Here is a 15484-nt window from a genome sequence, read left to right as displayed (position 1 = left end):
CATAAGCACAGTTGGCACCATCGAGGTGCGGATGTTTACTTTCTACACAATTTTTTTTTTTTTCACAGTTTCGTCTGACGAACAGATTGTAGTGGTAAAATAAAAAGGGACACATTTAATGGAATTCTAAGCATCACTCCAGTCAAACAGACTCTGCGAACGTTCGATTCCATTCATTTGTTATGGGCTCGCACTAGTGTTCCAGTTTAGCCAACGTTCTTAAGCCGTTTTGACTCGTTCTATTGTCCAGCCTATAGATAGCCTGAGCGAATGTACAAAAGCACCCAAATGTCCATTGAGAAAGCACAACGACTATACCATTTAGCTAAACTAAGAATGACGAGAAAAATCAAGTCAATAAACGTTGGGTAGTTAGATAGCCTATAGCTGATATACTGGCAAGTTTGTTGTATAACTACTAACGTTAGGTAGCTAGCTAACATACCGGTACGTACTGCTGTAATGATATGCTATGTGGTTCGTAAGGACAGCGTAGCTAACAAATTGTCAGCCAACATAACGTGTAAGGTAACTTATTTGAAAAGTCATGACTTTATTACATTGAATAGCAAGCTACCCCTTGGTCGTTAGTAAAGGTTGAATAGTCTATTGTTCAGCTATTAGCCCTCCTCCCCAACTTGCAACAAATTGCTGTTCCCATCTCATTCTATTCCCTCTTCCATTCCTGTCTTCTTCAGTGGCTAAACCAACTTTTCCGTGGCTAAACCAACTGAACTTTATTGTGCCTTAATAACAAACTTGTATAACATTTGTAAATACGAATAAAATTGTTAAATTACAAGCATAGTTGGTTTAGCCACATAAAAAGACAGGAACCTTCCCGCTATCCATGATTGGCTGAGATAATGGATGGGCTGGACATGCCGAGAGATGAGTTCAGGTTGGTCTGCCATTTAGCACCTTCTGTCTATAATATGAGCTGGTCAGTATGTGCAGGTAATCCTTTCTAACACAGCTTTTTTGAAAGATATCACGTAGAACTGCAAAAGTGTTGCTCTCCGAGTTTTGAAATCAGTGGAATGCCCGGTGGAAGAAGTATGATAGCAAAAGAGATGGAGAAAATGCTGGCGTTTGATTGCAAATATGCAGAGGGAGTCAGTCGAAAAGAGAACACACAGAAGGCCTGTCTCCAGATTACATCTTCAAACTAAAGGCAACCATGGCATCCGTGACAGAGAGGGAGAAGCGTTCATCCATGTATACAGGCAAGAGAGTCTAGCTAGCTATATTTTCAGATATTATATGTATCAAATTTTGTTGGAAAAGTAACTTCATTGCAAGTGTATTGTTAGCTAGCTAGCTAATGTTAGCTGGCAGGCTCGCTAGCTAACGTTACGTGTATGATCTGTGTAGTAATATTAATCGTATCTCAGAGCCATTTGCATTGCTAGTTATAGCCTAATGTTAGCTAGCTAGCTAACATCAAACCTGGTTGGTTAGCTACCTGCAGATTCATGCAGGGTAGTAACGTTATGAGTTGGGATTATGGTTTATTGTTTAGCTCGCTAGCTACATGTCTAAACAAAAGACTCCACTATGCAAGTAACCATTTCACTGTACCGTTTACACTTTCTGTATCCTGTGCATGTGACAAATAAACTGATTTTATTTTATATAATACAGTGGCTTGCGAAAGTATTCACCCTAACTTAATGTAAGCTAGCTAGCTAAAAAGCTAGAAACGAACCAAAACATTGTTTAGAAAGTTGCTTTTAGTTGCCTGGTTTGATAGATTGACATATACTAAATACATTTTTAAACGGGTGGGTTTATTGGTGTTAAAATACACCAGTTATGCAATTTTGGACCACCAGGCTACTGATGTCATGCAGCCTGTAGTTTTTGTGTTCATACTTTTTCATAACGACAAGTTTGATGTCGGACGACAATAAAATGTTCATGATGTCACTGCGACAACTGTCGATAGACGTTTTATAAACCAGCCTTTAGTCTTGAAATCTTTGGTTCAGTACATGTGAATCCTTAAAGAGATGGGTGGGGCTAAGGCTTAAGAGGGTGTGAACGATGCTGAATGGGTGTAGACAAAGAAGAGCTTTCCAGTAGGTGTACCAAACATTGAAGGGCCATTTTCTCAAAAGTGGGGTAACAAGTTTACCAACTTTCAAAGCAGAAGTACTTTCCCATTGTTCCTCAACTGTAGTGATATACCATTTTCTAGCTCTGAGTTTCTACTTTTATCCAATGAAAAAAACACAATTTGAAATGTTGCTACATAAGACCGAATTGAGCCGGTCGGTCACATATAGGGAATAGACTACAATTTTGGATGCAGTCACTGGCTCGTTCACTGTGACGGCTAGCAATTACCCATACTACCCCTGCATAGGAGAGCTACAGGCGGCATCCCAAATGGAACTCTATTCCCTCTATAGTGTACTACTTTTGACTAGAGCCCTATGGCAGTGCTGGAAAAAGAACCCAACTGTCATTCTTGAGTAAAAGTAAATATACCTTAATAGAAAATTATTCAAATAAAAGTAAAAGTCACCCAGTAAAAGTCTAAAAGTATTTGGTTTAAAATGTACTTAAGTGTCAAAAGTAAAAGCAGAAATAATTTCAAATTTCATATATTAAAACTAACCAGATGGCACCATATTCTTGTTTAAAAAAAAATACGGAAAACAAAGGAGCACACTCCAACATACAGACATAATTAAAAACGAATCATGTGTTTAGTGACTCTGCCAGATTTGAGGCAGTATGGATGACCAAGGATGTTTGGTAGATAAGTTCGTGAATTGGACTATTTTCCTATCCTGCTAAGCATTAAAAATGTAACAAGTGCTTTTGGGTGTCAAGGAAAATGTATGAAGTAAAAAGTACAATATTTTCATAAGGAATGTAGTGAAGTAAAAGTAGCCAAAAATATAAATGGAAAAGTAATGTACAGATACCCCAAAAAACAACTTAATACTTTAAAGTATTTTTACTTAAGTTCTTTACACCACTGCCCTATGGGCCCTGGTCAAAAGTAGTGCAGTAAATAGACCTTTTCACAGACCTTTTTCTCAAAAGTATCTCTAGCACTAAATTACCTGAAGATTCTGCACGTCTTTCTTTACCTCTACCGTACACACACATTTTTGTGATCCTCTTCTCAATCAGTTTAATGGGGATATGCATTTGGGCAAATCTACGGTAACAGAATGACACAGACTCTGACATTTTTCACTTTAAAAGTATGCCAAACAAAAACCATTGACTGCAAAGTTAAACAAACCATACAACTCTATGCATATGTGTACCACCTTTAACAATTTCAAACATTTTATAAAAACATATTTACTCAAAAAACAACGCAGATGTAAGGTTTGGTAACAGAATGGCAGTAAAATCTCCCTCAGTTTTATTTGATCTAATTTTTCAAAAAAATGTTAAATGTCTACTCCAAATTAAGAATTAAAGATGTCTTCAGAAAGAATGGGGTGTCAGCTGACACCTTGAGTTTGAAAAAAATCTATTTTGGTTATTGAACTACAGTAAGTGAATTGGATTAACACCCGGTAACAGAATGATTGTAACAGAATGACACCATGGGTCCTTGATCTGTACTAAACATAATTCTGAATGTCATTCTCTTCATGGTGATGTATCCTGAATAGGTACACAAAAGGCTCTAGAGATCATCATACTACCAACAAACTATCTGTTGATAAGCAACTGCTTGCTAAGGTTACGGTTAGGGTTAGGTTTAGAATAAGGGTTAAGGTTAGGGTTAGAAATAGTTAGTTGAAATGTTACTGTTTGCATGTTTGGGTATTATTCGACACACTGGTATTATTCGACACACCTTCTAAAGAGTTCCGGCTCCAAACCACATTTGGTTATTCCGGACCACATTTTACGTTGACATTTTAGTCATTTAGCAGACGCTCTTATGAGGGAAAGAAATTGAAAAGTATCTTAAAGATATGTGGGTTTTTGGTAAACGAATGACAAGACACAAGGCAATATTTTTTAAACTTACATAACTCAAATAATTTCCGCAAAACTAAATGTTTATATTAGTTGGCAAGGGTCTTTACTTCAATATTATAGATTTTTTAAAATGTTTTTCTAATAACGTTTAAGACGTTTTCTGCTAGATGTTCTCTAATAGCCATTTTCCACCTGTTTGGTGGAAAATCAAAGCCTTTGCTTATTAAAAATTGTTTGGATGGAAAATAGTTGATGATGCCTTAATTTCTCAAAAATATAGACTTAGCTTTCATTTCACACCAAATTTGATGTGCTCCTGTGAACTTCACGTTACAGCTCATGGGGCTTTTTACATGGAAATGCCCATTCAGATCTTCTTGAGTTATACAGTGTTTTGAATTATGTAAATTGAGAGAATTTGAGAGCAGATGGTATTAACAAACCTACCCGTGTAAATTGCCTAGTGGTGCGCGCTGTTGAGTTTTGGCCACGAGAGAAAAATACGGTGGTGTTTTTGTCTTACAGTAACATTATACTATGCTATTATATTCGGTTCTGTTATGCACAATAGCCTACTATCATTACGTAATCTTGCAGAAATTGATTCAGCTTTGATCTAACTTTATTAAACGATCACCATTCGCCAGATTAGCCTGTTCTCTTAGAGTAGAGCAGACTGTGTGTAAAGTAGAGAATAAAGACATGTGCAGAATGTGATCTGCACATGCGCTAAAGCTTTGGGACCTTTAGCACCAGAGATACTTTTGAGAAAAAGGTCAGGGAAAAGTTGGATCCGCAGCCATAGGGTGCCATTTAGGACGCACACACTGTCTCTCATTGGAAAAAAACAGGACGGGGAGTAGCCCCGCTCAGAGGAGTTCATCCGGCTCACACCCCCTGGATTTAGCCAGCTCTGGGGAACCTGATCCCTGGCAGAACCAGACTGTGAGTGGGAGGAGCCTGCCCTACAGCTCTTGGTCTTACCATAAAGTTTGTGCTACAACTCTGCTTCACAGTTAATACTACTAAATCAGCAAATCCAAATAGATGGAAAGTAGGCTATGTGTCGTTGGCTGGCAATTTATAGACAACAAATATCAACTTTCACTAGTAAAACTAGTTTACCACATAATCGCATCAAAAACAAATGGAATCTAGCTAAATACACAATATGACCAAAAGTTCTGCTCGTCGAACATCTCATTCCAAAATCATTGGCATTAATATGGAGTTGGCCCCCCGTTGCTGCTACAACAGCCTCCACTCTTCTGGGAAGGCTTTCCACTAGATGTTGGTGCATTGTTGTGGGGACTTGCTTCCATTCAGCCACAAGAGCATTACTGAGGTCGGGCACTAATGTTGGCCGATTAGGTCTGGCTCGCCGTCAGCGTTCGATGGGGTTGAGGTCAGGGCTCTGTGCAGGCCAGTCAAGTTCTTCCACACCCATCTCGACAAACCATTGTTGCCACACAGTTGGAAGCACAGAATCGTCTACAATGTAATTGTATGCCGTAGCGTTAAGATTTCCCTTCACTGGAACTAAGGGGCCTAGCCCGAACCATGAAAAACAGCCCCAGACCATTATTCCTCCTCCACCAAACTTTACAGTTGGCACTATGCATTGGGGCAGGTAGCGTTCTCCTGGCATCCGCCAAACCCAGATTTGTCCGTCGGACTGCCAGATGGTGAAATGTGATTCATCACTCCAGGGAACGCGTTTCCACTGCTCTAGAGTCCAATGGCGGTGAGCTTTATTCCATATGACGCTTGGCATTGCGCATTGTGATCTTAGGCTTGTGTGCGGCTGCTCAGCCATGGAAACCCATTTCATGAAGCTCCCGATGAACACTTCTTGTGCTGACGTTGCTTCCAGAGGTAGTTTGGAACTTGGTAGTGAGTGTTGCAACCAAGGACAGACCATTTTTCCGTGCTACATGCTTCAGCGGTCCTGTTCTGTGAACTTGTGAGGCCTACCACTTTGCGGCTGAGCCGTTGTTGCTCCTTGACGTTTCCTCTTCACAATAACAGCACTTACAGTTGATCGGGGCAGCTCTAGCAGGGCAGAAATTATACAAACTGACTTGTTGGAAAGGTGGCATTCTATGATGGTGCCACGTTGAAAGTCACTGAGCTCATCAGTAACGCCATTCTACTGCCAATGTTTGTCTATGGAGATTGCATGGCTGTGTGCTCGATATTATACAGCAACGGGTGTGGCTGAAATAGACAAATCCACAAATTTGAAGGGGTGTCCACATACTTTTGTATATATATTGTAGCTTAAATGTGAACCATATGCTACAGGTTTATCACAAAGAGATGGAATGCCACTACTGTTATGTGATACACTAGCAGCATTAGATCCCAGCTTTAGCAATGCAAACCTAATGCTGACACCTCTTGGTAAGAATACTGTACTGTACCAGTAGTTAAAGTGTCCTACCTTGGCCCTGTTGAATCAGATCTTCCATGAAGGATCTACCATAATCAATCTTCATAATAGCTTATAAAAATATATATTCACAATACAACAACTGAGAGAAAATGATACCACTAGCTACTAGAGTCTACTCTCTGTGTGCATTTACTCTTTATACACTCGTCTCCCTACTGTTAGAATTGAATATCTCCAGCAGCAACAGCCTGAGCTGAAACAGGGAGTTGAGGCCAGATTAAAGGTGGCAACTGCCACATGTTCCCATCTGAGCTCCATCATGTAGGATCTGAGGCTTCGCCCCATTTAGCAGGAAAAAGTGGTGTTCACTAATTGGACTCACATTTCCCAATATCTTGCTGAGTCATTTATCAGCCTGCAGAGAATGGAAAGTTCTCAGGGTGCATGGATATCAGGGGGGCTGAAACAGGCCATGTGGAGGAAGGATCCACAGGCCAGGACTGAAACAAACAAAAAACAGGTCACCCATACCTTACTTTTCCCACTTAATAAACACAACTACTTGAGTATCCATAAACATGAATGTACAATATGTCATCTTTTCACTTGAATGTTTTCTTGTCTATTTATATCCATGTATTTCAGTGTCTATTGCAACTATGTGGGTATTATTACAACTTTATCCATACTGTACACAGATGGGGAGTAGAGCTGTTACCCAGCAGATGGCAGCAGCAAGTCCAGCGAGTTTTATAGCTCGTGGACGCTGGGTGTGAGTGTGGGAATGTGGACGTGTCGTGTGTGGATGCATATTGATGCAGTTGCCCCATGCAATTGCCTTTTTTGAGGCATCTATCTTCGGAACTACATTTTAACAACAATGCATTAATTGTCCTATAAATGCATTCTAACATATAATTGTCACTACTTGCAGGATTCACACACACACACACACAGGATCATCGGGTTCAGGTGAGTGCCTCGTTTATTGTCTGGCAATAAAGCAAACAAAGTAGGTGTAAAGAAAACAGCGTAGGTGATCAAGTTAGGATCTGACAATTCTCCAGCTCTGTATTTGCCTTAATCATAAAGAAAAAAGGCGTTCAATTACACAATGTGATTGTATAGTTTTAATCTTGTGATTTTCTGCGCGGGCTCATATTTCTTCTGCCTCGCGCGCAGTTTAGAGGGAACATTGCTCAACACCATCATCAACACCATAATCCCAGACACCCTGGACCCACTCCAATGTGCATACAACCCAAAAAGATCCACAGATGATGCAATTTCTATTGCACATTGCCCTTTTCCACCTGAACAAAAGGAACACCTACGTGAGAATACTGTTCATTGACAACAGCTCAGCGTTTAACACCATAGTGCCCTACAAGCTCATCACTAAACTAAGGACCCTGGGATTAAACACCTCCCTCTGCAACTAGATCCTAGACTTCCTGACGGGCCGCCCCCAGGTGGTGAGGGTAGGCAACAACACATCCGCCACACTGACCCGCAACACGGCGGCCCCTCAGGGGAGCGTGCTTCCTGTACTCCCCGTTCACCCAAGACTGCGTGGCCGCGCATGTCTCAAACAACACAATTAAGTTTGCCGACGACACGATGGTGATCACCGACGATGATGCCAGGACAACAACCGCTCTCAATGTCAACTAGACAAAGGAGCTGATCGTGGACTACAGGAAACGGAGGTCCGAGAACGTCCCCATCCACATCAACGGGGCTGTAGTGAAGCAGGTCGAGAGCTTCAAGTTCCTCTGTGTCCACATCACTAAGGACCTATCATAGTCCAAACACACCAACACAGTCGTGAAGAGGGCACGACAATGCCTCTTTCCCCCTCAGGAAGCTGAAAGATTTTGGCATGGGCCCTCAGATCCTCAAAAAGTTTGACAGCTGCACCATTGAGAGCATCTTGACTGGCTTTATCACCGCTTGGTATGGAAACTGCTTTGCATCTGACCGCAAGACGCTACAAAGGGTTGAGCTCCCTGTCATCCAGGACCTCTATACTACACGACCGGTACCGGATCGCCAAGTCTGGGACCAAAAAGCTCCCGAACAGCTTCTACCCCCAAGCCATAAGTCTGCTGAAAAGTTAATCAAATGGCTACCTGGACAATTTGCATTGACCACCTTTTTTTTGCACTGACATTCTTGCACTGGCTTTACGCACACTCACTGGACTCACACAAAGACACACTTTCACACTCTTCACATACGCTGCTGCTACTCTATTATCTATCCTGATTGCCTACTCAATTTTACCCCTACCTACATGTACATATTACCTCAATTACCCCAACTACCTCGTACCCTTGCACACTGACTCGGTACCGGTATTCCTTGTATATAGCCTCGTTATTATTATTTTATTGTGCTACTATATCCTTTTTTCCCTTATTTGCACATTTTTCGTACTTTTTAACTCTGCATTATTGGGAAAGGGCTTGTAAAAGTAAGCATTTCACGTTAAATAGCACTGCAAATAGTACTGCTGGATTGAAAAGTCATAGTCAATCAATCAATAATATAATACTTTTTGCAAAAAAAAATGTATCTTTAATTTACAATCTGTAGAAACTATGAGATAAAGGTTCAGAAATTCTATAAAACAGCACAGTTAAAAATATATATAAAAAAAAATCAAAACTGGATGCTCTTCAGAAATAGATGGGAGGAAAGAAAACTATTGAAAAATACATTGTGTTCGTAAAATGTACACTCCCGTTCAAAAGTTTGGGGTCACTTAGAAATGTCCTTGTTTTTGAAAGAAAATGTAAAAAAAACTCCATTAAAATTATGTCAAATCAGAAATACAGTGCAGACATTGTTAATGTTGTAAATGACTGTTGCAGCTAGAAACGGCTGATTCTTAATGGAATATCTACGTAGGCGTACAGAGGACCATTATCAGCAACCAGCATTACATTTTACATTTACATTTTTGTCATTTAGCAGACGCTCTTATCCAGAGCGACTTACAGTAGTGAATGCATACATTTCATAAATTTTTTCCCCGTACTGGTCCCCCGTGGGAATCGAACCCAACTGAGCCATCACTCCTGTGTTCCAATGGCACATTGTGTTAGCTAATCCAAGTTTATCATTTTAAAAAGGCTAATTGATCATTAGAAAACCCTTTTGCAATTATGTTAGCACAGCTGAAAACTGTTCTTCTGATTAAAGAAGCAATACAACTGGCCTTCTTTAGATTAGTTGAGTATCTGGGGCATCAGCATTTATGGGTTCGATTACAGGCTGAAAATGGCCAGAAACAAAGACCTTTCTTCTGAAACTTGTCAGTCTATTCTTGTTCTGAGAAATGAAGGCTATTCCATGCGAGAAATTGCCAAGAAAATGAAGATCTCGTACAATGCAGTGTACTACTCCCTTCACAGAACAGCGTAAACTGACTAACCAGAATAGAAAGAGTGGGAGGCCCTGGTGCACAACTGAGCAAGAGGACAAGTACATTAGAGTGTCCAGTTTGAAAAACAGACACCTCACAAGTCCTCAACTTGCAGCTTCATTAAATAGTACCCACAAAACACCAATCTCAACGTCAACAGTGAAGAGGCAACTCCGGGATACTGGCCTTCTAGGCAGAGTTGCAAAGAATAAGCCATCTCTCAGACTGGCCAATAAAAAGAAAAGATTAAGATGGGCAAAAAACACAGACACTGGACAGAGGAACTCTGCCTAAGAGCCAGCATCCCAGAGTTTACACCAGGCTCCAACCCCTTTTTAGCTGATTTCTGCCATGCAACTTCACCAGGCTTCCTGTTTTAAACAGACTTGACAAGACGTCAGCAAGCAAAGAGCGCAATCTCTCATTTTATATCTAACCAACCTGGTACAAAAAGTCTGCCATAGCAACACAGAGGTGTGAGCTAGGCTACCCAGCCACATTGCACAAGTTTACTTAAGTCACTTCATAGCCTTTTCTTTCATTCCTTCACTCCTTCTTTCATTCCTCCATTCCTTCTTTCATTCCTTCATTCCTTCAAACCTCTCGCCATTAGCAGGGGAGAGGGTGATAGCATCAGGGAGAATATATGCCTTTGTAAATATTTGCAGCATACATAGATCAGAGCAGTCTTACAGCCTCATTGGCCAGGCCAAAGAGCATGGGAAATAGGGAGAGGGGCATAGGCACGCACAGTACAGTACAGGGTCATCCCTCAGCACACTGCTCCATTCCTTATTTGAACACAGCTTGCAACAAAAACAGCACCAAAGCCACACTGGCTAATTATCTAATGTAAGGATACTGAGCTCTGTGCAAACACTTCATAGACTGTTGTTTTTACCTACTAGTCTGATAATAGTGTCTAATAATCAGTGGTGTTTTCAGTGGATCTTTTCAACTAGGAGGGAATGTTGTGTTGTGTGGTTTTATCCTTGTGTGTTTTAAATATGTATTTCTCCAGCATTTTGGCAGTCCTCTGTACAATGGCACATCATTTCACACAGTGAAAACAAATACACAAAAGATGATTCAAATCATGCAACAGGTCAGGCATATAAAATTGAAAAATGAAATGCTACATATACACTACTGGTCAAAGGTTTTAGAACGCCAACTCATTCAAGGGTTTTTCTTTCTTTTTACTACATTGTAGAATAATAGTGAAGACATTAAAACTATGAAATAACACATATGGAATCATGTAGTAACCAAAAAAAGTGTTAAAAAAATCTAAATATATTTTATATTTGAGATTCTTCAAATAGCCACCCTTTGCCTTGATGACAGCTTTGTACACTCTTGGCATTCTCTCAATGTGCTTCACCTGGAATGCTTTTACAAGTCTTGAAGGAATTCCCACATATGCTGAGCACTTGTTGGCTGCTTTTCCTTCACTCTGGGGTTCGACTCATCCCAAACCATCTCAATTTGGTTGAGGTCAGGGGATTGTGGAGGCCAGGTCATCTGATGAAGCACTCCATCACTCTCCTTCTTTGTTCAAATAGCCCTTACACAGGCTGGAGGTGTGTTGGGTCATTGTCCTGTTGAAAAACAAATGATAGTCCCACTAAGCACAAACCAGATGGGATGGCGTATCACTGCAGAATGCTGTGGTAGCCATGCTGGTTACGTGTGCCTTGAATTCTAAATAAAATCACAGACAGTGTCACCAGCAAAACCACCCCCACATCATGCCTTCATGTCTTAAAGTAATGATGGACTGCCGCTTCTCTTTGCTTATTTGAAGCTCCTCTTGCCAAAATATGGACTTGGTCTTTTACCAAATAGGGCTATCTTCTATATACCACCGCAACCTTGTCACAACACAACTGATTGGCTCAAACACATTAAGAAGGAAAGACATTCCACAAATTAACTTTTAAGAAGGCACACCTGTTAATTGAAATGTATTCCAAGTGACTACCTCATGAAGCCTGTTGAGAGAATGCCAAGAGTGTGCAAAGCTGTCATCAAGGCAAAAGGGTGGCTATTTGAAGAATCTCAAATATAAAATATATTTTGATTTGTTTAACACTTTTAGTTACTACATGATTTAATTTGTTATTTCATAATTTTGATGTCTTCACTATTATTCTACAATGTAGAAAATAGTAAAGATAATGAAAAACCCTTGAATGAGTAGGTGTTTTAAAAGTTTTGACCGGTAGTGTATGTGTTCTGAGAATTACATTTCATGTTACAAGAAGAACTATATTTAGTTAAGTGCAAAGCAAGCAAGCCACAACCATGCAGTATCAGAATATTATATCATGCATCCTGCAAGTGACATGATTTAGAGAGTCTGGTTATTGTTTCGCCTTATGGAAAATGACAAGTGCATTACTTGTATCGTTATTGGATCTAATTAACCACAGATCACCCTCCCACACATTCACAAACAAACAGTACCCATAGAAACGCCTGTGATGTCACTGATGCAGGAAAAGACTGTAGTCGAAGAAGGGTTAACTAGAAAGAGCTCAAACCTTGTAGTGTATCAGGCCAGATCTTCACCTCCTCCTCCTCCTCAGGTTTCTCTGTGAGAAAGGCCCAGTCACCCTGGGGAAGGGAACTTTTCAGAGCGGCAACGGGGCACTCAGAGGGGATGACAGGGGCAGTACACTCAGCCCCAAAGAGAAGACTAGCCTCTTGCTCAAGTCCAAGCTGTGAGACAATGCCTGCCATTCCAATGGAGGGGGGTTCCATGAAGGCCTCAGACTGGGAGATTTGGGTCTCAAACACTGTGGAATACACTGTGGAGCTTACTACCTGGGAGGTTACCTCAAGTGGCATCTCTGATCTGAAGGTTGCCATAGCGGGTATTTCTTGAGTGATGTGCTCTAGCACTGTCTGCTGATGGTACTCTGTGATGTCTGTGAAGTCCTCTGTGACTGGGGGTAGAGGGGTGGGAAGGTCAGTGTCAGAGTCTGGCTCAGTGGAATCAGCTTTGGTCAATGGGACGGAGGCCTTAACCTCCGGTATGGCTTCTGTAATTGTAACTGGTTTACTTTCAGCCTCTACGGCGCCTTCTGATGTAGCTGGCTCACTTTCAGCTTCAATGTTTTCTGTGATTGTAACTGGTTCACTCTCGGCTTCAGTAGCAACTGCAGCTGTGATTGGCTCAGGCTCAGAGGCCTCAGAATCAGAAGAAGCCTCAGACGAGGAGGCCTCAGGCTCCTCATGAGTGGATGGTTCCTCCTCAACTTCTTTGGGCTCTTTGAGTATCTCAATATCAGTATCATGTGGGTGGTCTTCGGGAGGAACTTCAGTGGCATCCTCGACAACCACTGCCTGAATGGCAGCGGCTTCTTCAACAACCACCACTTCTGTGGCAGTCACTTTCTCAACAACATCTTCCACCTCTTCAGTGGACTCTTCAGTAGACTCTTCGATGGACTCTTCGGCAGACTCTTCAGTGGATTGTTTGGGCTCTTCTTCAAACTCTTCAACAGGTGTGGTGGCCTCTTCAGCTGCTTCTTCTATCTCCTCCACAACTGGCTTTGGCTCCTCCTGTTCCCACACATCTGAGAGCACCTCTGCAGCTTCCACAGCGGTGATCTCTTCCTTTTCTTGCTCAGCCTCTTCAACAGGCATGGGGGCCTCAAATGACACTTCCTCAACTGTCACCTCCTCCACCACTTTCTCCAATTCTAGGGCTGGGGCTTGGGCCTCTGGTTCCACTGCAGGGATGAATGCTGGTTCAATGATCTCTGCAAAAGGCACGAGCACAGCAACTTCCTGGGGCTTCTCTGGCTTAATAGGAGCAGGGGCAGGAACTTCAGGTACAAATGGTTTGACATCTCCGGCTGGGGCAGGGGATCTGACAGGTCTAGCCTCCAGAGGAGGAGGATAAGCAGGGCCACGTGGAGCAAAGCCTCTCCTCTGGCCCACTTCTGGCACATGCTGTTCCTCTCTGTGGAAACCTTGGCCTCTTCTGAAGAAAGTCTGGGTCTCAGCTCCAGGCTCCCCTACAGCTCCGCGGCCACGGCTCTGGTAGGAGCCCCTGAACCTCATTGCGGGCCTCTCACCTGAGGCCTCCTCCTCGCCGGGGAGTCCCCTCTTGTGGCGGTAGCCCTGGCGGTCTATCATGCCCTGCTGGCTCTCCTGTCTGACCCTGGGTTTGGGGGCGTAGAAGGGGGGGCCCTCCACGGTCTGGACCACTCCACGGCCGGCACGACGCATCATGTCCAGAGTGGACGCAGGGCGACGCACGCGCTGCAGGGAGAAGGGCACGATCTCAGGTGGCAGACGCAAGTAGTCCCGCAGATACACGATACCCTCGTTGGTGAGGTACCAGTAGGAATGCTTCCATGCAAAGGTCTCCCGCACAAAACCTTTGGATTTGAGGGAGCCCATGGCCCTTATCACCTTCAGGTTAGCAACCCCCTGGATCTCAGGGTGCATGCACTGGGGACGCCTGTCCTTCTTGGCCACCATGACGCCATCCCGAAACAGGAGCTCATAAATGGCCCTCAGATCTGCCAGGGGCATAACCATGCCAGCAACCATTTTGACTTCTTTGGTTTTCTTTTAAGGCCTAATTAACTTATTTTGTTTAATGCAGAGGAAACTGAATGCAGTCACTCCTGGTTATACAATAGCAGGACCGGCTGCCAACTATTAAGACTTTAAAAAAATGTTTTAACAAAGTCTTACAGTCTTGATGCTGTCCTTGTGTATTTCCTTATTTCTTCTATTGTGTTGGGAAAATCTATATATTTCAGTCCCACAGAACACAGGAAATGTTCCCTATGAATCAGTTTCCCTTGGAAGTAAAAAGGCACTGATCTACCGAAGTGCCTGTGTCAGTGTGGCACAAAAAGCAAGCCCACAACCCCTCCTACCTTCTCTCTGGTCGGTGGAGAAACAGCCTGGCCGAGGCGAGTAGGGAAGAAAAGGGGAAAAGCGAAGGGGGTGTGTGCACACGCGGGATGCAGGGGAAAAAAAGGAAGGAAGCCAAGCTGGCGAGCTAGCAAGAGAGCCACGAGTGACACACCTCCGCCGCACCATAGCACATGTGTTTGTACACTGTGTGCCTAAAGGGGACACCCCCACCAGAGCCCCGCCACTCCCCCTTTGGCTGCTGGAAGCAGAGATCTAGGCAGAGTGGGCTGGGCTCCAACGCATAAACAAAAGAACACATAGGAGACACCCTGTCCTGTACAGTCAGCAACAGCCAGACATTCACTCATCTTAGTGCAAACCTCTACAGCCAAACCAGAGCACATCTCTTGCACTCAGTGACATTTAGGTTTAGCCTATACTTTACACTCCCACCCCTGTAAGTAATACCCAAGTCAAAACCCTTATATGGGGAAGTTACACTGTGTTCCTCCTGTTTTCACTTACAGTATATATTTCTGAAGCTTAGACACTCACATTTGAATATCCAAAGAGGGGGGCAAACTACTGCTTAAAGAAAGAGAGAAAAATTACATATAGACCGTCCAAACTCCAGGGAGTGTTTCACAAAACTGAGCAAACATGTTGAACATACATGGTGCACATGTGAGTCTAGTAGGGGAACAGTATGTCCCTCAGAGCACTTTAAGGAGGAGGAATTATTATTGGTTCTTTGCTCCAGCACTCTACTGAATTTTCAACACTGCATTCCTTGAAAAACTGCTCCCTCTTTAAAG

At 42.6% G+C, this 15484-nt stretch overlaps 2 protein-coding genes across 6 annotated transcripts in view; both read right to left on the bottom strand.

The window, feature by feature from the left end:
* The window catches only part of LOC115173367 (plectin), a 175254-nt gene that overhangs the window by 87223 nt on the left and 72547 nt on the right, over window positions 1–15484 (bottom strand). The gene's annotated exons all lie outside the window — the stretch shown is intronic.
* On the bottom strand, window positions 11352–14845 carry LOC115173368 (fibrous sheath CABYR-binding protein-like). Its single transcript, XM_029731389.1, has 2 exons — window positions 12332–14845; window positions 11352–11386 (listed from the first exon to the last, which is right to left on the bottom strand). The coding sequence occupies exons 1-2, from the start codon at window positions 14352–14354 to the stop codon at window positions 11379–11381; spliced, it is 2031 nt and encodes a 676-aa protein (XP_029587249.1). The 5' UTR covers window positions 14355–14845; the 3' UTR covers window positions 11352–11378.

The sequence above is a fragment of the Salmo trutta genome, chromosome 34 (genome assembly GCF_901001165.1).
Source record: "Salmo trutta chromosome 34, fSalTru1.1, whole genome shotgun sequence".
In the NCBI taxonomy this organism is placed as follows: domain Eukaryota; kingdom Metazoa; phylum Chordata; class Actinopteri; order Salmoniformes; family Salmonidae; genus Salmo; species Salmo trutta.
Note: the sequence above shows the minus strand (reverse complement) of the source record. Positions and strands in the feature narration are given on the sequence as shown.